Source organism: Colias croceus, chromosome 15 (genome assembly GCF_905220415.1).
Source record: "Colias croceus chromosome 15, ilColCroc2.1".
Classification (NCBI taxonomy): domain Eukaryota; kingdom Metazoa; phylum Arthropoda; class Insecta; order Lepidoptera; family Pieridae; genus Colias; species Colias croceus.
In genome coordinates, this window is record NC_059551.1 from 3032166 (window position 1) to 3056999 (window position 24834).

General features: G+C 33.8%; 1 protein-coding gene across 3 annotated transcripts; it reads left to right on the forward strand.

Moving 5' to 3' along the window:
* The first annotated feature begins 1965 nt into the window (after window positions 1–1965).
* LOC123697769 (vacuolar protein sorting-associated protein 11 homolog) lies at window positions 1966–24304 on the forward strand. 3 transcript variants are annotated; one of them, XM_045644306.1, is made up of 22 exons: window positions 1966–2123; window positions 2737–2831; window positions 3278–3470; window positions 3555–3659; window positions 3893–3982; window positions 4068–4782; window positions 4931–4999; window positions 5899–6072; window positions 6400–6552; window positions 6694–6824; window positions 7133–7283; window positions 7795–8223; window positions 8727–9002; window positions 9368–9587; window positions 10258–10480; window positions 11232–11390; window positions 12451–12608; window positions 13592–13673; window positions 13837–14052; window positions 14722–14844; window positions 22923–23137; window positions 23515–24304. In XM_045644306.1, exons 6-22 carry the CDS (start codon window positions 4768–4770, stop codon window positions 23847–23849), a joined length of 3129 nt encoding a protein of 1042 aa, XP_045500262.1. In that variant the 5' UTR covers window positions 1966–2123; window positions 2737–2831; window positions 3278–3470; window positions 3555–3659; window positions 3893–3982; window positions 4068–4767; the 3' UTR covers window positions 23850–24304. The 3 variants fall into 3 exon arrangements, with proteins under 3 accessions (XP_045500262.1, XP_045500263.1, XP_045500264.1); XM_045644307.1 differs by lacking the exon at window positions 2737–2831; XM_045644308.1 differs by lacking the exons at window positions 2737–2831; window positions 3278–3470.
* Window positions 24305–24834: the final 530 nt, after the last annotated feature.

Sequence of the window (24834 nt, forward strand, 5' to 3'; positions counted from 1 at the left end):
AAAATCGATTTCGTTGCAGGTTTTGGCGTCCGGGGATATCCAAGTCCATTTTCTCTTAAATTTCTTCTTAAATAGTGTGTTCATGATTTTCAGGTTAAATTCTAATGCAAAGTTGATTAATCTTTTTCCATTATCATTTCTTTTACCGTAAGTATGAGGGCCCATAATCTCGTTTTCAGATTCTGTTTTTTGACCTAATTTACTGTTGAAGTCTCCCATTATTATTAAATTGTCGTACTGTGTTTCTTTTAATGTATTTGTTAATAATCTATAGAAACTGTCTTTTTCTTCTCTTTCAGTTTGGTCGTGTGGGGCGTAGGTCTGTACAATGGTCCACATTTTGCTGTAACCTGGTATATTTATCTTTAACATGATTATTCTATCCGATATTCCTATGAATTCTTCTACTTCCTTTTTAAGAGCAATATTTATTAAGAAACCAACGCCATTCCTTCCTTTTTCCTTACCCTTGTTGAAAAATATATATTTACCTTCTACTTCTAACATTCCTTCTTCATTTCTTTTTGTTTCACAGATACCTATTATGTCCCAACGTATTTGTTCAATGGCTAGTTCAAATTCTGCTTGGCGTTCCTCAGTTCTCAAAGTGCGGACATTAAATGTGGCAATGTTGAATTTTCTATAATTTAAAGTTTTATTGTAAGATGCGGTTGATTGGTTTGGAGGGTTGTAGTCTGAAACCCCACGGTGACAAGCCGGATTGGGGAGTGCTATATTAAAAGTTCTTCTAGTTTGTAGTTGGTCTGTAACCAGCTGTCGGGGTTTTGTTAGTTTTTTGCAGAGGAGGGGATAGTGGAGAGAGAGTTGCTTCTTACTCTCATAATATCGAAAGCGTTTTTCTTGTGAGACTTAGATATCTCTGTCAGTTTTTGTTTGTTGTCCGGGATGTTTTTATTTGGTGATTCTGATCGATTACGTTTACGATTTTCATTCTTATTTTTGTAATCACGCACTATAAGTTTATCGTATTTTATAACTGCGTATCTTCCTTTTTCCCTTTCTTCAATTAGTTGTTGTTGTAATAATTTCCTTTTATCCAAAATATCTTTTGGGTAGTCCTCTACAATGTAAACGTTTTTAATCTTTTTCTTGTTCTGTATTACTTGTTCTTTTTGCCATAAACTCAAGAAGGAGATAAGAACTGGACGAGGCTTATCACTATGCAAATTTTTCTTACCGAGGCGGTATACTTTATTAATATCACTTGGTTTTAAATCAATTGCAGTTCCAGATGTTATTAAATTGATGGTTGTTTTTAATAGGTCCATACTTGAGGTTTCGTCTTCTTTTATTCCAAAAGCTATAATATTTTTCTGACGTTTTTCTCTTTCCAAATAATCTATTTTGGCTTTTAAATTTTGATTTTCCATTTTTAAATTGGTAATTTCTTGTAAAACAGGGCCGAGTTTTTCATCAATTCTGCACATTATATTCTTTGTCTGTTCCTGCATCTCCATCCTTAGTTTATCAAAAAGTTTTTCAAATTCATTCATTTTAATATTTATAAATTTGGGTAATTTTATACAACTTGTGGCAACCCCTGTGATTGAAATCGGACAGGTGTCAAAATCAGACAACTGTCACTATTATGACTTGACTTGTCAGTTGTCAATTGAATCAAATCAGATGTTAATTATAACCTCTTAATAATTACTGTTATTATAAAATCAATATGCCATTAATAATTCTTCAATTTTATTATTTAAATTGTTCACGGGCACTTTCACTATGTTTTATAAGTATTTCTTCCAAAGTTTGTGCACTTTAAACAATTGAACTGGAATTATTTACACTGGGTATGTTTTCGTACTTGTTGACAGTTTGACAGCCGGTAACGGTACAGACCTATTGAAATATACAGATGAATTATTACATTGGATAGACGTAAGACGATTATTAGGTAGGTATAACTTGGGTATAACGTATTATTCGTCTTATATCTCGCTAATTCCAGGCCCCGTTCCTGGAGACAAATCTATTGTTGGATTGTACGGCATTGAAAACATGTACATAGACATTGTATCTGGTGGTATTCATTCACCTTCTGCCTGTATTGCCAGACAAAATGCAGCCATCATCGTACCAATACATGGAACTAATAAGTATGATGTTTTTTGACCGCTTTGACTATCCTTGTCGCATAAAAGTGTCTATCTTCAAAATAATATTTATTGAAACCTTATTCAAACCCTGCAATACACCATCCCTTTGCTCCTTGCAATTTGCAACCTTTCCATGTAACCTTCTCAAACTTTATTCCTATACCATTTACATAATCATATTGTTACGAATCGTTTCTACAATCAAGAGTAAAACGGAGAATTAATACCTTTTAGTTTACCTAAAAATTCCTCAATAAGTATTTATTCGCCAGGTATCGAAGTTTCATATGCGAATTTCATTTATTCTGGCTTACGGGATGCAGAAGGGTTTATGAGCAGGGTTATTTCGTCCAGCGAAATTATTTTAGAATATTATAAATTGAATACTTAAGTACCTGCTTTGCTTATTTGTTAACAAATTATCGAAATTTACATAATATAATGTGGTCGAAACTAGGATTGACTTTTTAGAAAATCCTTTTATCCCATGGGGTTATTCACTGGACAAAAATCAAATTAAACATGTTAAGTACATTTCTAGTATTAAAATTCATTAAGTTTAAAGGGACCGGATTACCTATGTACGTATATATGAAAATAAGTTTATTTACAGACGCATGAAGACTTATTTGGGAAGCTTCTTATTTTATATGCATCCATTTTTGATGAAACAATTATTGGAATATCAAATATTTGTTATTTATAAACGTGAGTCCAAAAGAACACAACTAATTATTAACCGGCACCAATGTCGATGTAGTATTTTACTTTAAATGCACCGCAATTATGAAGATAATGCTTATTGCTTTTTTAAATGGGTTTCGTGTCAAATACATTATCAGGTAAAATTCAAATAACACCAGTATTTGTTTATCTATAGTTTCTATCACCATGAAACATTGTACCGGTATGGCAAATCCTTATCTAAAATATTAAAATTCTAAATATATGTTCAATAAATATCTAAGTATAGGCATATCTTAGTAAATACTATTCTTATTACGAATTGTATTTCATTAATATTACAAACGAAAAAATCCTACCTAGGTATATGCACTTCCGTAACGTATTTAGTACAGAAGAATACCCACATGCTTATTGACGGGGAGATCCCGTTTTATAAACAACGATGTAAAATAAAATCTGTTTTCAAGTGAATGCTTCGCCTCCTTATAAACGTGGACAATTATACAATATTGGTTTTGACGTGGCACAAACCAAACGTCCAGAAGGATGGCAATGCATAATCTTCCACGATGCGTACATCGTCCCAGAAGATACCCGCAACTTGTATAAATGTGGCACGCATCCTCGACGGCTTATATATGATTCGAGAAAACCCCACAGGTTTTTGCTCATAATTTGAAATGAAAGTGAAATTAATAGTACCTTCTTCTAATATATTCATGATTTCTTTTTCCTTTTGCTTAGATTTGGAGGAGCCATAGCCTTAACTCCTGAGCAATTTGTGCGAACTAAAGGATTCTCGAACTTGGCTTGGAATGAGGACGATGATTACATAGACATGTACAGAAGGTACATTTTATTAAACTCAATTTTTTTTAATCGTCTGACCTTACTTAAATTGCATATTACTAATTATAAATTAAGTTTCAATTATTCAATATAATAGGAACAAAGCACATTAAAATAATATAGGGATTATCTATAGTTGCTATTTGCTCCGGATTGATCATTGATCAGGGTATAAAAGATGTCGTGCCACTCCTGAACTTTCTGTTTGTGAAAGAATTTTTTTTAAATTTCAGGATAATTTTTGCAAACTTGTCAGTGGAAACGAATGTACCAGGCATAGGCAAATATGCGCCTTTGGAATATTTAAAACAAATTAACTACAAGTATGTTCATAATTTCAAATTAATGAAATTATGTAAATTTAATTTTTAGGATTTGTTTTGCAATAATTATTGTATCTATTTTCAGCTTAAGTAGACACCAAACGCCTATTCCATTACGACAGCGAGATGGTTTTAATAATATTAAATTAAACATAGAAACTGTAGAATATAAACAACTTTACACTTTAGTAACCGTCACCGAATAAGTTTCAGAAAAATAGCTTCAAACTACGACTTGATAAGAAAATAATTTTCTTGTTGTGATTATAATTATTCGTAGGCTTTAAAAAGAAGACTTTAAAAAGTTACAGTCAAAACCACAGAAGAATGGATTAATATCTTATTATTCGTAGGCTTTAAAAAGAAGACTTTAAAAAGTTACAGTCAAAACCACAGAAAAATGGATAAATATCTTTGATACAGCCAACATAAAAGATAAAATAATCCTTAGATATTTATTTGTTAGGTAGGTATTTGTATTTACTTCGTTAAAAGCCTCATTCGTCTCGTTGGGTATTCGCACGGTCACGGTACGGATGTGTCGAGAACGTTTTAGAATGTTGCTAGTCGTAAAATCGTAAATGTCAAAATCAACTCGTAGCTTCAATGTCAATGTCGAAAGTCAAGTCAAGTAATTTGTCAACTCAATAAATTACAAATTCGTAAAGTAAATTTCATTTTATTCAAGTGATTTTGTAAAATTAATAATCATTTTGGTATTTTGCGCAAATACATTGGTAACAGTCCACTGTTGTTTCAATGCTATCTATTGACGCCTTTCTATAATGGCGTTTTTAGAGGTAAGTTCATATTTTCACTTTATTATGATATTGTGAGTAAACAAAAAATTCATAATAAGTATACCTTTAACAATTATTTAGCTTCTTTATTCTATAAAGATTCTCAATCAAAATGTTTTTAAATAACCTGTGCTTTATATAATTTCAGTGGCGACGGTTTTCGTTTTTTGATATTCACAACAATATAGACAATGGAAAAATTGCAGAATGCCTACAAGTAAGTAGTGTTTAAATATTTCTACTCATTTTTCATATTTTATGCCGACCAATGGCCATATTAATCTGTAAGTTGATATATTTATCAACTGGCATTGTAATTATTACAGTCAATGTTTGTAACTTGTTGTAATTTGTTTCTGTTAAATTTACATTAAACGTTCTCAATTCTCATATAAATATATCAAATTATTGAAGGCACTACATACCTATTTATTCTAAAACTTTCAAATAATATACCACATCCCTGACACTAAACTCATATTCATAATTCAATCCAATAGTTTTAATGGTTATAATACTGATAAGCTATCAGTTACTTCATTATAGCTGCATGCAGTAATTTACAAAATTATTAAATTGTAGGTATATAGCAAAATTTGTATTCACAATAAAATTTGAAAAAAATGAATCAATGATAATGTCACCTGTAAAGATGCATTTTATGGCTTACTTTAAATTGGTAATTTGCTGTTGAAATAAACAGCAAATGGAGGCTACTTCTATCAACATATAGCCCCCTAAAATGTGTGTGTGTACTAGTGTACACACGTAAGAAGTTGAAACTTCTTTATGACCTTATTTTTCAAAAAATAATTTACTATATGCAACTTTACAGAAATATGTCGAATCACGTGTGGTAGGGATACGATAATGATGGAGCAAAACATTAAAATGTCGCACATAACGAAAAAATGTTACACTTAATTTTTTTCTAACCCCGATAAAGAAGTTTTACTTCAACAAATCTGTCTGTTTAAAGTAGGTCAAAATCAAGTCTAAAGGAGTCGATTACATACAAACATATAGGTGAATAAAAACAAAGTTAAAAATAGGGACATTATTATCCATATAAATTATAAGAAATTATATATTCTACAACTGCAATCTCAATTTCAGGATACTCAAGTATCAGTAGCAACAAGCGGAAACAACCATGTCATCCTCTGTGACATGACTGGCTGGGCCCACCTGATCTCCCGTTCCTGGGAAATCACATCGTTCAAAGCATATGAGCTGGTCATCACTCATGCTCAACAGCTTCCACATGATCCTCTACTAGTTACTATTGGGGTAAGACATTTTCTACTTAACCAACTTCACTACAAGTTTTACTTATATATTTTTTAAGTGTAAAAACATTAGAACAAGGTGTAAAGTGATTTTGATTAATTAATTAAATAGATTTTTTGATGAATAATTAATAATCTATGTTTGTCTGAAGAATTTTAACTGCATTAATGATGTTCTGTGTTTTATATTTTGTTTTCAATATATGAAAAAGTAAGATGGATGTTACTATCCTAGAAAATATTTTATGTTAGACTATATTTTCTTATCTGTGCCCTGTGGTATCCATGTTTCCGTTTGATACATAGAATTTGTTATTTTATTCAACAGGAAGATGAAGCAGGTGTTACACCACTTATTAAAGTATGGGATTGGTCAAGAGTGGATAGGCACGGCAACCCTCAATGTGTGAAGACCTCTAGAGCAGTGCCGTCACATATGTTTCCGACACCGGCCACTGCTCTTGCTGTACATGATAATAAGGTAATAATTAATATGGTAATTTAAACTGGTAATTTAAACCAGAAATATAAAAAAATTCCGATTTTTTTTAATTTTTCGTTTTTTATGAATGGCAAAAATAAATGTCTCCCTAATTTTAAAATGTTATATTTGCATTTTTAGAATCTACTTGCTGTTGGTTTTCAAGATGGATCAGTATCTCTATTTCGTGGTGACATCGCCAGACAGCGCAGTGGAAAGATGAAAACACTGTCTGATACGGGAACTAGTCCTATCACAGGACTTGCTTTCAAGTGAGTATTGTAGTAATGTGCTTCGCCTATAACTTCCTCAAATTTCTTATTTTAATATTTCAATACATAGCATTTTATCATCGTCGTCATGGCAATACCGTCACGTTATGGAGTAAGCCGAAGATTTTGGTATCTTTGAATCTTGCCAAAGAGTTTCACATTTGAAACGTGTGTTCAGCGCACGCGCTCTTTTTTGTAGTGTACTATTTAGCCACGAATCTATGCGAAAAATACATGTTTAAAATTTTCCATTTGTACAAAATTTCAGTGTATGAGGTTCTATTTAAAATTGATATAATAATTTTCAGGGACGCTGACAAATTATTTGTAGTATCTCGTAACTGTGTGATGGTGTGCTGGGTGAGCAGCGAGCGCTGTGTAGTGTTGGACGCCATGGGTGCAGTGGCGGGCTGCAGCGTGCTAGCTGATAGACACCGGCTCACTGTCGCCACTAGTGATGTTAGTAGACTAATAGTAAAGTAGGGAATAATGAGGAATAATGAGTCTTCATCCCTTTTGACAGATTTTTGAAGTGAAACTTCTTTCGCCACTAGTGACGTTAGTAGACAACTTGATAATAATGGGTCTTCATCCCTTTTGATAGATTTTTGAAGTGAAACTTTTTTAGGCTCGTTGAGAGTAAAATTTCAAGGTCACATTATGGCAATACTGTCACGTCATCAAGGCGAAGATTTCGCTGTCTTTGAATCTTGCCAAAGAAGTTTCACTTCTGAAACGTGTGCTCAGCGCACACGATCTTTTTTTGGAATGTTCTATTGAATCAAAAATCTATGCGAAAATTTTCAATAAATTTCCATTTGTACGTACTGTTGGTCATCACATATTCAAGGTTAAGGGAACACGTTTGTGCCCAAGAGATTCAATAAACGTTTTAAATCACTTAAATATTAAGAATGTTCAACAAATATAGACTGACTGTTTATTATTTAGTCTATATGAAAATTTACAGGCCATCTACTGCTACACTACAGAAGGACGCGGTCCGTGCTATGCCCTCGAAGGAGAGAAATTACGTCTCAATTGGTTCCGAAGTTACCTAGTCATAACGACCAACGAAACTTCAAACAAACCGTCCAGTTCAACGAACACACCAAAATCTCACCACGTCACTATACTAGACATACAGAACAAATTCATTGTTTTCTCAAAAACGTTTGAGGAAATTGATGCCGTTTTAACAGAATGGGGATCCTTTTACATCCTTACTAAGAATAAGGAGATGATCTATCTGGACGAAAAGGATCTTCAATCGAAATTGTCGTTGCTTTTTAAAAAGAATTTGTATGATGTTGCAATTCGGATTGCGAGCAGCCAACATTATGATGCTGAAGGGCTTATTGAGATTTATAAGCAGTATGGTGATCATTTGTATAGCAAGGTAAGTTTCTTTTAAATTAATTGTCTATTTAAATGTTGAAATTGATATTTTTGCTTTTATGGCATAATTTGAATGCTTTATAAATATAAATTTATAAAGAATAGTAAAATCTCAATAGATGGCGCGCGGTGTGTCCCTTTGACACATAAAACTGAAAGAATAGAATAGATTCGATTGCTCTGGCGGGTCACGAGTGGCTGAGTTGGTCAGGCATGGCGCCCCGGAATGGCGCGAAAGGATGCGGGTTCGAGTCCCGCCTCGTGATCGAATTTTTTATATTCTTTATAAATTTATATTTAAATGTTTCTCTTGTTAATTATGTCTATTATAAACTATACATTTTTTTTTATTATACCATTCAAATAATTTTTACAAAATTATAGAGAATAGTTGTCTGAAATAAGGTAGAAAGAGATAGCAAAATTTTCTTGAAAAATCAAAATCATAATATTTTTTGTAATATACGAGCGTTCAGCTATATTTTTCTTTCATTTATTTCTTAGGGCGACCTCAAAGGAGCGATAGACCAATACGTCAAAACAATAGGGTGGCTAGAAACGTCCTATGTCATACGGAAATATCTAGAATCAAGGCATTTAGAGCCACTGATACAATACTTAGAAGAACTTCACAAAAAAGGCTATGCTACAGAAGATCATACGACTTTACTGTTGACATGTTATGTGAAAATAGACCAGCATGATCAGCAAGGGAAACTGAAGGAATTCATCAACTCTAAGGACAAGGCTATTGATTTTGATGTGGATGTGGCTATTAAGGTAAGATCATTATTATTAGAATTTTTTACATTTAAGTGGCAATTTTTATGTGGTGATTTACATGTTTATGATGAAATAGTTTAATAGTCGATTTAACCCTTATTTAACTAAAGTCATAGTTAAATACTATGTAAATATTCAAATATAACAAATAATGCAAACAACAAACACACACACTTGTTGTTCTTGTCGTTTTAAACTTGTTTTAAATCATTTCTATTATTGTTATTTTTTTTTATTTTATTGTATTATTTGATTTAATATTGTGTATATTCTGTTTTGGTTCAAATAAATCTTTTTGTATTGTATTGTAATGCTTAATGATATAATTCTACTTCAACTTACATTGACTCAACATATTTCAGGTGGTCCGTCAAGTAAGTGTAGACGACGCTCTATCGCTCGCCGCTAACCACAACAGACATGACTGGTATCTCAAAATGATCATAGAAGATAAAAAGGAATACATAAAGGCGTTGGATTATATAGCTGAGTTGGAATTTGATGACGCCGATCTGTACATGAAGAAGTATGGACATAAGTTGATACAGCATGAACCGGATGAGAGCACCAAATTGTTGAAATGTAGGTATTTATAAAACTTGAAGTATAATTCTAGTAATTAATTGTGTGAATGTAAAGTCGTTTGTTGATCTTATAATTTTTTTTATAGTAAGTGTGGGTAGTTATTAAAATAGCTAGTATTATAATATTAAAATAGTTATTAAAATATGTGTCGTATCACCTGTGTGTGTAAAAATTATGTTTTTTAATTCAAGTCCTCGTCACTTATGTGTAAAAATTCTTCATAGTGTGTATGCTTAAAATCGATAACACTAGTTTATACTCTTACATAAATGGATATAATCGTCCATATCAAAGATTGATTGATGATTTAATTTTGTATACCTTCCTTAGGCTGGTTGCAGAGCTTGACCGACCATCAGTGCGTACGTCAGTCGCGCTTGTCATATGTATGGAAATTCACGAAACCGTTCATAGCTAGACCGACCATACGCACGCGTATTGTCATGCGTATTAGTGTCATTGTCATACAATTATTGTTGATGCGTATCGTCAGGACCGACGGTACGCCCTGACGTTCGGTCAAGCTCTGCAACCAGCCGTATTCTCACACATGTACTATCATTTTTTTTAATTATTTCAATTTAATCATTAAAGCCTAGTTCAATATAAAGGTTGTTTTATAACATAATTTCTATCTAGTACACAATTTTTTTGTCCAATTTTACAGTACTATGCACCGACTACAAGCCGCGTAGTCGACCGTTAGTCGACGAAACATCCCTATCTGGTAGATACCGGGATCCAGATCGTTCCATAGCAGACGACTTCATACATATGTTCCTAAGCAACTCGGAAAGGCTCATAGCGTTCCTGGAACACATGATATCCACGGACGTGAAATGTTCCACGCTTGTGTACGACGCGCTTATAGAACATTATATCCATGTATGGTGAGTGATTGACAGATTTTTTTTAAATCCGGCTCGAAGGACCAGCTGTTGCGGTTTTAAACAAAAAAAAATAATAATGTTGAGTAAGCTAGATTTTGCTTTAATCCGGCTCGAAAGACCAGTAGTTGCGGTTATAAACAAATAAATAAAACAAAACGACGTTTGGCACTCGGGGACTGCCGCGGTAAAGCTATTGCATGCTATGCCTTCTTGCCGCCCGTCGGAGTGGGGAGCGTGGGGTTTTTTCGTTACGGAATTTCTCGATTTTTTCCCCGCGCTCAAGGCCCGCGATAGAAGCTATGCAATAGCTTAAAAATATTTTTTTATAAAAACTTTGTAATTAGTAGATATTTTGAGAGATAAAAATGTTACGGGTCAATTGATTTTATATGTCTATGTATGTTATATGTCACATGTATGTAAAAAGTTTATATTGTATTGACTCCATACTTTAAAATTATACTATGAAATGTTTTATTAATATATTGTTATATTAATTATATTCAGCACTAGCCAACCGGGTGAACTCCGTTTCGCCACCAGAGACACCCTTTCTTTGCTATAAACCTCACGGAGCCCGAGACCTTTCCAACGAATGCAAAACCGTGGAAATCGGTTCGTGCATTCTGGAGTTATAGCGTCAGGAAGGAAAACCCGACTTATTTTTATATAGTAGATTTACTATTAAAATAGTGTATGCTGAAATATAATTCCACTTTCCTAGAAGTAATAAATATTGTGTTTATTGTAGGGCAAAGTCTCCAGATAGCGAGAAAGAAGCATACGAGAACAAAATACTCGGAGTGCTGAAGGATCCCGAAGCCAACTACGACAAGGACCACACATTGATCATCTGTCAAATGTTAGGATTCAAAACTGGAATCCTACACTTGTATGAGGAAAAGAAATTGTAAGTACTCACTCGACACATGTATGAAAATCACAAATGAATTTGAACGCACTATAAAATATTATGTAGATTAAACTTCTTTTTTTTCACTAATTTTTGTCATAACTTTAGTGTGGTCCCATCTCGTAGCATATACGGATAAATAATTAAAAATAATCGGCCTATATACTTGTGTGCGTTAAATGGCTACCGGTTACCGCTACGGACGCATTTGCGTCCCGCTTGTACTAATTTAACACACCTACTATGTGTATTAAGTTTAATTTCCATAAGCAGCTATTATCTTCCAGAAACTAGATAGGCATTAGAAAAGGTATATACAATAGTATTGTACAATGTGTAGAGTGGTTTGTAAGTGCGTGGGGCAAATAGTATCGTATACGGGTTCATAGAGCGCGGCTATTGAGCGCAGATGGCGCACAATTATATTATATAGTATGTGCATAGCTATATACAGAGTGTCCCACTACTGGTATACTAAGCGCGAAAGGACTTGTAGTTTTAGATACACTGATCACGTAAAAAATACTTAAACAACAAAATTAGGCAAAAAAATTTCCTGAAAATCCATGTTTTCTTCTCTAGCTTCGCGCAACCGGCATATACCCCTTCTCTAATGTGAGCATTTTGTCTATGAAAACATAATCTTAAACGATTTCTCACGTGCTGGTGGCAAAGTTGGACGGGTTGCTTGTTATGGGTGTACACATAGAGTTTTAATAATTCATCTATTTGAAAAAAAATGCGTCTGAAATTTTATAAGTATTTTACGTACTCAGCGTATGCAAAACTATAACCTCCTATGAGCTTAGTATACCAACAGTGGGACACCCTGTATAGAGAGGTTCATAGACCGAGATCGCTCGTAGGTAAGATCCAATAGAATGGTACAGACCGTGTAAAGTATAGTATAGGGCGAATAGCGACAGAATCGTTTAATAACTCAGGCCCCGGAACCACAGACACAATAGAAAATCTATTGTGTCTGGGACCGATCGGGCCGCTTGGGGCTCAATGGGTTAAAGTGTCCCACAGGCTTATAGAGCGTGTTCCCATGCAGATGGCGGTCCATGGTATCGCTAGAAGTGCGTGCGGGGCGGGCAGATCGTGCGCTGGGCGTGTGCCGCAAGCGCGGTGCGGCGTGCCCGCGGCTCTGGCTGGACGTGCTGTGGGCACCGCCGCCACCCGCCTGCCTGCCCGAGCTGCTGCATGTTGTTGGTCAGTACTGGGAATGGGCAGGATTTATTTTATTTATTTACTAGCTTCCGCCCGCGACTCCGTCCGCGGCCGCGCGGAAAAATTAAGAAAAATTAAGATTTATTTTTTTCTACGTATTTTTCCTGGATAAAAAGTATCCTATTTTATGCCCAGGAACATAAGGTATAATTATGCCAAGTTTCATCGAAATCGAACCGTTAGTTTTCACGTGATGCCTTCACATACAGACAGACAGACAAAAATTTTTTTTAATCACACATTTGGTTTTGGTATTGATCCAGTAACACCCCCTGCTATTTATATTTTCAATATTTTCAATGTACAGAATTGACCCTTCTACAGATTTATTATATGTATAGATTCTTCACTGTATACTAAGGAAATACAAAATGAAGACGACACATAATAAAAGATACAATCGGCATACAGTGGACGGCCTTATAAGCCATTTCCGTCGGGTAGAGGATAAAAATATAATAACTTCGGTAGTGTGAGCCAATAATTAGCATGATTATGCCATGTTGGGAATTCTTATGATTGTACCTGATAGTTTTTCTGGTTCTAATGATTACACTCTGTCTTTGCTTCATATCATCATACCTACTGGTTCTTAGAATTTCTCCATTACTTTTTACCTTCTCATAATTATGAAACAAGCGAATTTGTACTAAATGGCGGAAGCTGAAGACCGAGCTCTTTCGCGTTCCTTAGGAGAGGCCTTTGTCTAACAGTGGTCGGAAAAAGGGCGGAAGAGTAAAAGTAAAGTAAAACTTAGCATCATAACACAGAGAGATTGTATATAATTTCACTGAAACATCAAATCACCTATTTTTACTCCTTTGGTAACTCACCCATCAACATATAACCAACTTTTTCATTAAAATTTTTCTATCACGATAAATACTACGATTTTGCTATATCTTTAATGTTAAGCATAAAAAAAAATACTTCGGAATTATTGGTAAAATAAAGTTTTGTTTCAGCGACGGAAAAACTAATGTCTCCAATTCTAGTCATTGATTGTTTGGCAAGCACACCTACATACACACTAGGAGATGTTCGGAAGTAAGTTATTCGTCAATTCAATGTGTATTTTCCCCAAATATGAACAGATATCATCCAAAATTAAATTGTCCTTATTTTGTAGAAGATTTTTATAAAACCATAAATATATTTTATCGCTTATGTGCAATATAATGAACACCTAGTATAACATTTCTTCTTACAGATATCTAATGGACGTGCTCAAATCTGAAGACGAAGTGATCACCCGCGAACTAGAACTAGCTAATAAATACAAGCATGAAATAGAGAAGATGAAAGCCCACATACAAGTGATTCAGCACGAACCAGTTACGTTCCAAAGCTCGAGATGTGCAGCGTGTAATAGACCTTTGGAATTGCCTACAGTACACTTCTTGTGTCAACATTCGTTCCACCAAGAGTAAGTTCTCTCAGTTTAATCAATAATAAAGTTGAGAAATTTTTAACTTTTTTAAGGCAGTACGGTTCATTTAAAGGGATTTAGGTGAATGAGTCATCTAACAAATTATCAGTGTTACCAACGCGAACGTTAAAGTGGAATTAATCTTTTATTTCGAAAATATCTCGAGTTCTTTTTGCTTCTGTGTGTGTGGGACCTATAACCCATTTAAGTTTGTTATACTGTTCACCGGACACCCTGTATACGACTCTCGATACTTATATTCCTACCGAAAATCCTTCCTACGCTACGTACTACTACGTGTACTGCTTAGCGGATGCTCCTTTCGAAAGTGAAGTCCCATGTCCCCGTAGTGGGGTAAGGGGCAGATGCATAATGCATACATCTGTTTCACTGATCGATTTTTCTTTTAGGGACAAGTAGGTGATCAGCCTTCTGTGTCCTACCAGACCGAGACACCTGATAACGCTCCTTTCGAGGTCCACCACAAATGGCGCCATAAAGCTTTGGGCTTGTGATCATGACGCACAGCGCTACGGTATGCGCCCCAACGCAGATATTGTGCGTCATGACCAAAGCTTAAGCTAGAATAAACACACCTCACGCCCCCGTCGTCCGCTCGCCAACTCATTGAATTGTACAAACCCTAACACCACATATAATTCGCAGCTGCTTCCAGACGTACAGCGAGTCGGAGCGCGAGTGCCCGCTGTGCCGGCCGGCGCGCCGCAGCGAGCCGCCGCCGCGCGCCGCCGAGGCGCTGCACTCGCGCCTGCTGCACCAGCCCGACCCGTAACTATACTATAACAATGAAATTTGGTATTGATAGACTTATCTATCAATACCAAATTTCATTGTAATCGGTTCAGTAGTTTTTACGTGAAAGAATAACAAACATCCATCCATCCGGGCATCCTCACAAACTTTCGCATTTATAATATTAGTAGGATATAACAAAAAAAAATTAAAATACTAAAGTTAACACAATTTCGTTAAAAAAAAGCGTGTGTGCCGAGCACACGTGTCAGAAGTGAAATTTCTTTGGCAAGATTCAAAGATATCAAAATCGTCGCCTTACTCCATGTCGCGTCGATATTGCTATGATGCGACCTTGAAGTTTTACCCTCAACGCGCTAAAGAAGTTTCACATAAAAATTAATTCAACCTTAATTTTTTAAACGCGTACTCAAAAATCAAAATCAACCCGTATTGAAAATATATCTAACGATACCTCACGAGTGGAAACACTTTAAGGCGGTTGGCACACAGCATAGTACATGAAAGCGTGTTTTAACGTTACTCGATATACTTATAATTGTTTGTATAAATAAGTATTTTTCAACCAAATCACCTTAAAGCTAAATCGGCCAATCGAAAATTTCCACCCTTAGGCACTCGATTGAAAGAAACGCCTCATACATGAACATGATATGTTTATATTTAAGCAGACAGACCTTTACATGCTTCATTTTGAGAACCAATAAACTCAATGTAACGGAATATGTAACAAATAAATTTTAATTTTATTATGTGGGTCAATCAACTTTTAAGTGTATATCAATGAGTTTTTTTTTTTTTTTTTAATTTTATTTGCAAATTTTTATATTTTAGCATATTTCTTGTAGATAAATATTTATATATTAAGAATTCACATAGAGCATAATGATTTATTTAAATTCAATAGTAAATTTGACTCTGAAATCCTAATGACTCTAGTTAAGATAGTCCCTTGGACAACTAAGCAAAATAGGCTTCAAAACCATTTAAAATTCAGTGAAATTGAAACCGTCACTATGTTCTCACTTAATATAGGATAGATTTCAATTTAACATCCATAAATAAATGACGCGACTTTTAATTTATTAGTTATTCTCAATAATATTGTCTCCTGGACAAAGAGAAACTTGAAATGTAACGAAGTTTTCTTTTAACTTGTAAAATAATAATGAATACAGGATATTTAACAGTTTATAAATTCACTTTTAATTATTGAATTCGTATTTGAAAATTTTGTAAACCTTACTGTTTTTTTAAGTAATTAAGACGATAATTCGTCTTTAGCAGACAGGGACAAAATGGTTGTCCAGTGGACATATACGGTTGTCCATGGGACATACTCGGGAGTCCAAAGGAGATACTAGTTCTTTTATTGTAAAGAAAAAAAACAATATGACAATAAATGTACTCGTATGTTTGCTTAATAATAAGATAAATGTGACATATGCCAACAAATCACTTAATTTTCTTTAGAACTGCGATTATTGGTCAGGGACAAAACATAGTAAGTACTTACAGGACAAATAAAAGTTGATTGACCCATGTACAGCGGAACCTCCAACCTCTCTAACAACCTTAGCAGTTTCAATCTGTGGCATCGTTACACTCAAACAGAATATGAACTCTTTAACTTTTTTATAGTAAACACAAGGCTCTTAATAGTGTTTTATAGATACAGAAAAACCGTCTCAAGGGATATCAAAAGAAACATTTTAATAATTTGTAGAAATGTAATGTTCCTTCAATTAAATCTTGTTAGTTCAGAATTTATGATAAGTAACTATTTTCCAAATAAATAAGGTTCTAAATTTTCTTACGAATGCCACTATTTATTAAAATAAAAAGACGTGAAGTAACAATTGGGTTGGAATTTCATTACAAAATTGTTTTGTGTTGTTAACCGACTTCAAAAAAGGAGGAGGTTATCAATTCGGCCGGTATTTTTTTTTATGTATGTACACCGATTACTCCGAGGTTTCTGAACCGATTTACGTGATTCTTTTTTTTGTTCGATGCGGGATGGTGTCGAATTGGTCCCATAAAAATTTTATTCGGATAGGCCCAGTAGTTTTTATTTTATGAGCATTTTTGTCTGTATTTGTAAATGTTGCAAGTGCAAGTTTGAAGTCGGTTGTTTTTAACGCAGTTATCTACTTGTTTTAACAGCTGTACAAATACTAACCAAATACGTAATTCGAACGTATCGTATTTTAATAATTACCTAGTTATACTGCTACAATATTTTTCCTTCATAATATGACATAAACTATTGTAAATATACAATCAAGAAAATTTTTTAGGAATGAAGCGAATTATATGAAACTAGCTTACCGCCCGCGGCTTCGCCCGCTTTGTCTCAAACGTAATAAATTGTATAATTGTTTAGTGATTACTATATGTATTATAAAAACCGCATCAAAATCCGTTCCGTAGTTTTAAAGATTTAAGCATACAAGGGGACATAGGGACAGAAAAATCGACTTTGTTTTATAATATGTAGTGATGAAAGTATCAAGTGACTGCCCCATATGTACTGACTATCTTAGTATCCATTTGAGTTATGAATTAAAATATGAGAAAACACACATTTTTATCTTAACATATAAAGAAAATTTACACAATTTTTAAACATAATAAAATAGTTAGGTTTTTATTACGCTATATACAGGGTGTCCCAAAAAGTAGTGATGAACGGAAGCTGGGAGGTAGAGGACCTAGAGGGCTATCCGAATCACCCCCATGTATGTTATGCGATTTTTCGTATTTTCGGAGTTATGATGTTTTTTTTAATTTTCCACCTATCGCCGAGTACGATGATATTTTCACTCATGGTGACGTCAATTATTGCGCTAGATGCTTGATTTTTTTTATGTGCTAAGCTGAAAGATAGGCCAATTCAGTATGGTAACATTTACTATCGTCAGACCTTTGAATGGAATAAAAAAATGAATTAAATGCCAAGAAAGATAAAATTACCCAGTATGTTCACCACTTCAAGGGCCCGTAAAAAAATAAAATCACATAAAAAAAGTTTTCCGTTTTGCTTTTAAAAACTTGCTCTATCTATCAGGTAACTACCCTGAAAATTTCAATTTAATATTCAGAAGGCTTCAATCGAAAAATTGAAATCTAAATGTGGTAAGTGCAAAAATTGAATTAACATGATGATTAATAAAAACAAATAAAAACCAATAACAAGGTGTTTAATTACCAGAATTTTTTAAATTGACCCCGCTGTTGCTTAATGTAAGTCCGACATCACCGTAAACAGTTGTCTTTTAAATGTCTGAATTCCCTTTTATCATTTTTAATGGTTTCTTCTGCTACTATGAATTTCCGGGTTATTTCGTCCAAATTGTGGCATTCTCTCAAGTAGCCGAGGTCTTTTTAGTATCCCCATTGAAATAAATCAATGGGATTTAGGTCGAGGGACCGTGGAGACACCACATTTAGATTTCAATTTTTTTACATTTAGATTTCAATTGACGTCACCATGAGTGAAAATATCATCGTACTCGGCGATAGGTGAAAAATTGAAAAAAACGTCAACTCCGAAAATACGAAAAATCGCATAACATACATGGGGATGATTCGAATAGCCCTTTAGGTCCTCTACCTCCCAGCTTCCGTTCATCACTACTTTTTGGGACACCCTGTATATTTCACCAACGTCATTAAAATGTAATTCTTTATCAGCATTTAATAGCCACTAATTCTTTAAGTGCTAAGCGTGGTAATACTGTATGTGTTATCTTCTCATTATTTACAACTAGTAGATTTTAAAAACGATATTTATCATTGATGTTATTGATCTAGGTATGCTACAAAGTTAATAATAAAAAATATAATGAACGTTTATAATTAACCGCAAGTGACTGCGACAAGTTAGATATTCATCATAAAAAATAACAAGTTTTCACAATATCGAGGTTATTTATTCATTTTTTTTTATATCTATACTTAATATTATAAAGCTGAAGAGTTTGTTTGTTTGAACGCGCTTATCTCGGGAACTACTGGTCCGATTTGAAAATTCTTTCCGTGTTAGATAGCCCATTTATCCAGGAAGGCTATAGGCTATATATCATCACGCTAAAACCAACAGGAGCTGAGCAATGCGGGTGAAACCGCGGGGAACAGCTAGTAAAGAATAAAATAAAAAAGTACATATAAACCATTTAAAGGGTCATACACGTTGAAACTATAAATAGGTTCTACTTTTTAAAAAAACGGTCAACCTTGACCTTTCCTCATTAAAATGACATAACAAGCGCAAAAATCTCATTGATATGCACATATTAAAAAAAAACTCCATAATTAGAACGGATAGAAAATTATACGGATTGATAGACACGGCCTTTGCCAATGTCATTGTTGTGCGGACAACCTGCGCGGGCGCATGTACCTTATCGAAAAACGTAAATAGTACCATAGATAAAATATATTATGTTTGTGAACCGCAGAGATATGTTCCCTCCGTTCTCTTGGTGCTTTAGAAATAATGTAGACGACGGGTATGTGCTGTTTTTGTGTAAAAATTGTTTTAAACTGGTTTTAAAACGTGTTTGTGACCGGTGTGTTGTTTTAATGTTATCAATATCGTTCAGATAACGTTTTTATTTCGTGTGGTGTATGTGAATTTTGATAAACAATTTCGTATTGAATTTTTATATAAATTTACAAATTATGAAAGTACTAGATTTCCGTCCGCAGCTTCACCCGCGTTTTCAAAGGAAAACCCGCATAGTTCCCGTTCCCGTGGGATTTTTGGGATAAAAACTATCCTATGTGTAAATTTAGCACACATATGTGCTAAATTTCATTGTAATCGGTTCAGTAGAATTTGCGTGAAAGTAACAAACACACACACATCCTCACAAACTTTCGCGTTTATAATATTAGTAGGATAGGATTTTAGTAAACGTGCGTGTATAAGTTTAAATTTCTTTTTAACCGACATCAAAACCTGAGTTAAATTTGGTTTTATATGTAATTTATATTGTTTTTTTGCAAATATTTTTTTAATGTCCTTCGAATTAATCTTAAAGACATTTCACTAAAAATATACAAAAAAATTACTTGTAACTACACGTTTTATGCAATGCAAAAAAAAATTAAGTATAACATTTTAATTATTATAAATAGATTGAATGAAATCATAATACGTTTAGTGTTTACTGAAAATTTGTTAGATATACGTCCATTTGTTTGTTTACCTCAATCTTAGAGTATATATACTATCTATAGAGTGCGAACAACCAAGTGGGAACAGTAGGCACAGGTGGGAACAACACGACGTTCCCGCCGCGAGCGCTCGCAGTCGTGGTTGAGTGCTCACGAAGTGCGTTGCTCTGGATTTTTTTTCATATTACGAATAAACATGGTGAAATGTGCTGTTCTATCTTGCAAAAACGATACTAGAAAATACACAAAATTGAAATCCACTATCACATTCCATCAGTAAGTCGATTGTTATACTTATTTTTATGAAAATAAATCTAGCATCGCGGGGGTGAAGGGTAGGTGAGAGGCGGACACGCGCAGGCTTGCTCGCGCGCCTCACTGCCGCCACGTGATCGTAGTGATGTGACCTGACCAACGCTGTACTCGATATAAAGTTTACTAGAAGAACTATATTTTAACAAATTATTTATTTAACTTAAAATTTAAAACTCTTTTAAAAATGTATTATAAATATATTTGTGGTGTGTTTTGTATGATACACTTTCTAATATTATGAATGCGAATGTAAATGTAAAGTATGTAATGTTACGATATATTTTCTGAACCGCTAAATTGATTTTGAAGATTTTGATAGTAGAATGGATAAAATTAAATAAAAAAATTATTAATATTATTTATTATATTATCATTTTAAATTATTAATTATTTCTTAATATTTTTTACCATTTTTAAAATATTATTATTAAGGTTTGATTTATTATTAAAGAAATAGCACTAAACCGGATCTTTTATTTTATTAACTTTATTATTTAAAAAGTACTCACGTTTTTCTGATATTCCAATTAAACATATTTTTTTAAAGTACTTATAATTAATACAAGAAAATTTCATATATGAGTCGATACATATCAAACTCCGGTAAGTCCACTCCCCGCCAAAATTGAGATAACAATGGCGCCAATTTTGAATTGTAAAACTAAACCAGTCTGTACTTTTCAAAGTTAGGTAAGTCAATCGTATCTCTATTAAAATAAGGTTTAAAGTAAATGTTTTTTTTCAAACTCCAGTATGTCCGTCTACAGTGGTTTATCAAACTCAGGTAAGTCCATTTCGACCAATCACAGCGCAGTATGGCACTAAAATGGCTGCCATTTCTCTCAATTTTGTTGAAGCTAACACGTGTGTCCAATGCTTATAAATCGTTTTAATTGATAAATGATGGAAGAAAACAGTTTTACTATAGAGGTGGTGGTTCTAGACAAAGCAAGGAAAAAAACAATACCAAAAGCTAAAACAGAAAAGGCTCCGAAAACAGCTAAAAGATAAATGAAACTAGACGCACAGCACACGCACAGTAGTTATTCCCAGCCATGAAGCCCAGGGCCGTACTGAGATTTTTTCAACCGTTTTGATTTATTGACCCCGCTCTTTGCCCAGCAGTGGGATGATAAAGGTTAATAATAATAATAATTTATATCTTTTAATTTACATATTATATTTTAATGTCCAATGCTTACAATGCGATGAACTATCTACCCATTTCCGCCACCTCAGTACGTCCCAAAACTGAGTTCTATCAAATCCCTGTAAGTCCATTAGAGATTTTTCAAATTCCTGTAAGTCCAAGACGATGTTTTTCAAAACCCGGTAAGTTTTGCTGGTACATATCAAACGCCTGTATGTCCAGATTTAAATCTAATTTTGTGGCATAATTATCAAGTAATACATTTCTTTTTCTTCGTAAAAATAATTCTAATGTATTATATTATATCCGTCATAAATTATAAAGGTCCAAACATATTGTTTTTATAAGTTATTAAAAATACCTCGATTCCCACATTTCTGTTAGAATGGACTTACCGGAGTTTGATATGTATCGACTCATATAATATTTAATATTCAAATGGAATAAACAAACTTTATTCAGTTGGTAGACAAATTTAAAATTACATATTTATACTTTATTCGTATATTTTTCCTTTAATAACTTATTGAACATAAAATTTACTTATGATACATATTTATTTACATAACTTATCGACAGTTCAACACGCAATTGATACCTACCCATCCCTATTTGTCACACACACATCTATATAGTATCTAGAGCTCATCTGCCTACGATGCGCAATAAGCAATTTGTGTAATACACTCGCTCTATACTATTGTAATATATACTCTAAGACCTCAATGGATTACTTCATTTTATAAACATACTATTGTTATTTGTTTCTATATTATTAAATACGAAAACGGTGAAGGGCTGTCTAGAAGGTTACCTTCCCAATTAGAGATAATTATAAACTATTATACAACCAAATTTGCAGTTATTTAAAATATTCAAGGTCTTAAAGCATCGTATTATTATAAAATATTGTTGATTAAGGGTCTTTAGGTCTTATTTTAAGGCCAATCAATATTTATTGCTATGTACGCTATATTTCAATTACTTCTTTCTTCTCTATTTCTTCTTAAAATTCTTTATTTCTGTATAAGTACTGCGTTCTCTATTTAATCTCGTTAACATATGGCTAGCTTGGATAAAAAGTAGTCTATACCTATTCCCAAACTATATACATACATACATACATCCAGAATTAACCAACATCATTTGGATTACAGACTATAGAATTTCTTACAATAGTACCTATAAACTCCTCAAATCCATACTAATATTATAAAAGCGAAAGTAACTCTGTCTGTCTGTCTGTTACTCAATCACGCCTAAACTACTGAACCAATTTGCATGAAATTTGGTGTGGAGATATTTTAATACCCGAGAAAGGAAATAGGCTACCTTTTATTGCGAAATATGTACCACGGGAGAAGCCGGGGCGGACCACTAGTATTTTATAGTTTGTTTCGAGTTTGCGTGATAGTTGAATAAGAAAATGTATCTCTGTGTGCAGGTTCGCAGTTGTATCGGAATACTTCGGGCGCGGATTATTCAACAAAGTGACGGTTGTGACAGAACCACCCACGCCCAGCGCAGACGTTCCAAGCATACAACCGAAACAGACGAACATACAGACAAATTTGCAAACGAACGTGCAGACAAATTTGCAGAATTATGGCCCCGGTGCTGAAGCCAAGCTCAGGTTGCAAGAAGGACAGAGTAAACAAAGTATGTATGAATGTATAGAACTCCAAACACTCAAAAATTTAAACAGGAGGATTGATAATTTCTTCTTTACGTGCACATATCAGACAGTAAAACAAGAATTTATTATTTTTCTATGAATATCTTTCTAATAGCTGTGTAGTGCATTATTTCGTGTCATTTACTTTGAAACCTTTAAAATACTACTTTGTTAATATGTATTGGGACGTCATTCACATTAGCTATCAATAAAATGTAAAAGAACAACACTATTTTGATACCCAACTTTTATATTACAATACTACTTTTAATATTACTTTTATATTGTTCAAATCATTTATATTTTCGTGCTTGATTGGAAAGCAACATATTTATCATTATATTTTTAATCTATATTTCAGTGTTCGTATCGAACGCGACAAAACAAATGGCGCCAAAAGGCACATCGGTAGTGCCCGTACCAGAAGGTCGGATGCGAGTGTTAGAACAACAGCAGTATAGTTCCAGCCTAGAAGCCAACATGACCAGACTGGAACCACGTGTTCACCCCATCTCCATCCCCAAAGAACAATCCCCCAAACTATCCCCGAATATATCCTCAGCAATCACCTCCAACCCCTTTGAGGATACATACGATGAGACCAAGAACCCCTTCGCTGATGAAGAGTCGAGCGACCCCGCTAACCCCTTTTCGGAAGATGATGATTATGATAAGAATTTGAACCCCTTTGCGTGAATGTGTTGAAATGTAATCATCGTCTAAACTATATACTACTAGTAAATGGTGAGAATGGATGGTTAAAGACCAATTTTTGGCTGAATATGCCGTCTTTTATAATTGAGAAAATGGTACACTTCTAATGTATAGTGAAGTATGTGTAGTGTGTTGTCAAGCTGTATTTGCTTTGAGATGTATGGAAACTGTGCACTACTCAATGTAGGTTCTTTAGTTGCAAACAGTATGTAATTGCTGGTATAAAGAGTTGATAAATGTATTTGTTTTTAGGTTTTGGTATTGCATATGCCATCAATTGAAAATTATAGTGATCATTATGAGGTATTGTTTCTTATCTATTAAGTTGAAAATTGTTTGTCATCCAGGTTTCACGCAAAAACTACTGGACTGCTCATGAACTATTACTTTTATTTTTATATAGCTATTATTCCTCGTCAACATATAGACGAAAATTTATTTAGGGCCGATTTTTCAATCCCGAGATAAACAGTCTAATAACTACCCCTCGAATAGATTTATTCAATTGCTTATCTAACTCATAACGGCTCGCCTATTTTTCAATCGTGATTTATTTGATGAATAACTATCTGACCAAATATTTCCATATTGGCAGCTCTGCTCTTGGAGTGGCGAAACAAACATATTAAATTAGTCAGGTTAGAGCGGGATAGAGTCAACTTGCAATATGTCAACAACCGTCATTATGACTCACGTCAGGAGTGCATTTTAAGTTTATCTTGTGTTCTATGATTGTTGATTATTGTTTTGATTCGAGTAAAGAGTTTTGATTAAATTTGTGTTTAAATTTATATATTTTACGATGGAAACGACATAAAGGCAGCGTCCGGCAAATTTTCAATGGCATGATCATCAGTACTATCAAAAACATCAATTTCAATATGATTTTAATAATTTTATAGAAAGAGGCTTTATTGTAAAAATTCTACGCTCTATGTAAAAACGAAGAAAACGAAAAAAAAACTCT

Excerpts from the sequence above, each read along its gene's own strand:
- LOC123697769 (XM_045644306.1), top strand. Across the intron at positions 6,553-6,693 it reads TTGCTGTACATGATAATAAG|AATCTACTTGCTGTTGGTTT; the intron begins GTAATAATTAAT and ends TTGCATTTTTAG. Across the intron at positions 9,003-9,367 it reads ATGTGGATGTGGCTATTAAG|GTGGTCCGTCAAGTAAGTGT; the intron begins GTAAGATCATTA and ends AACATATTTCAG.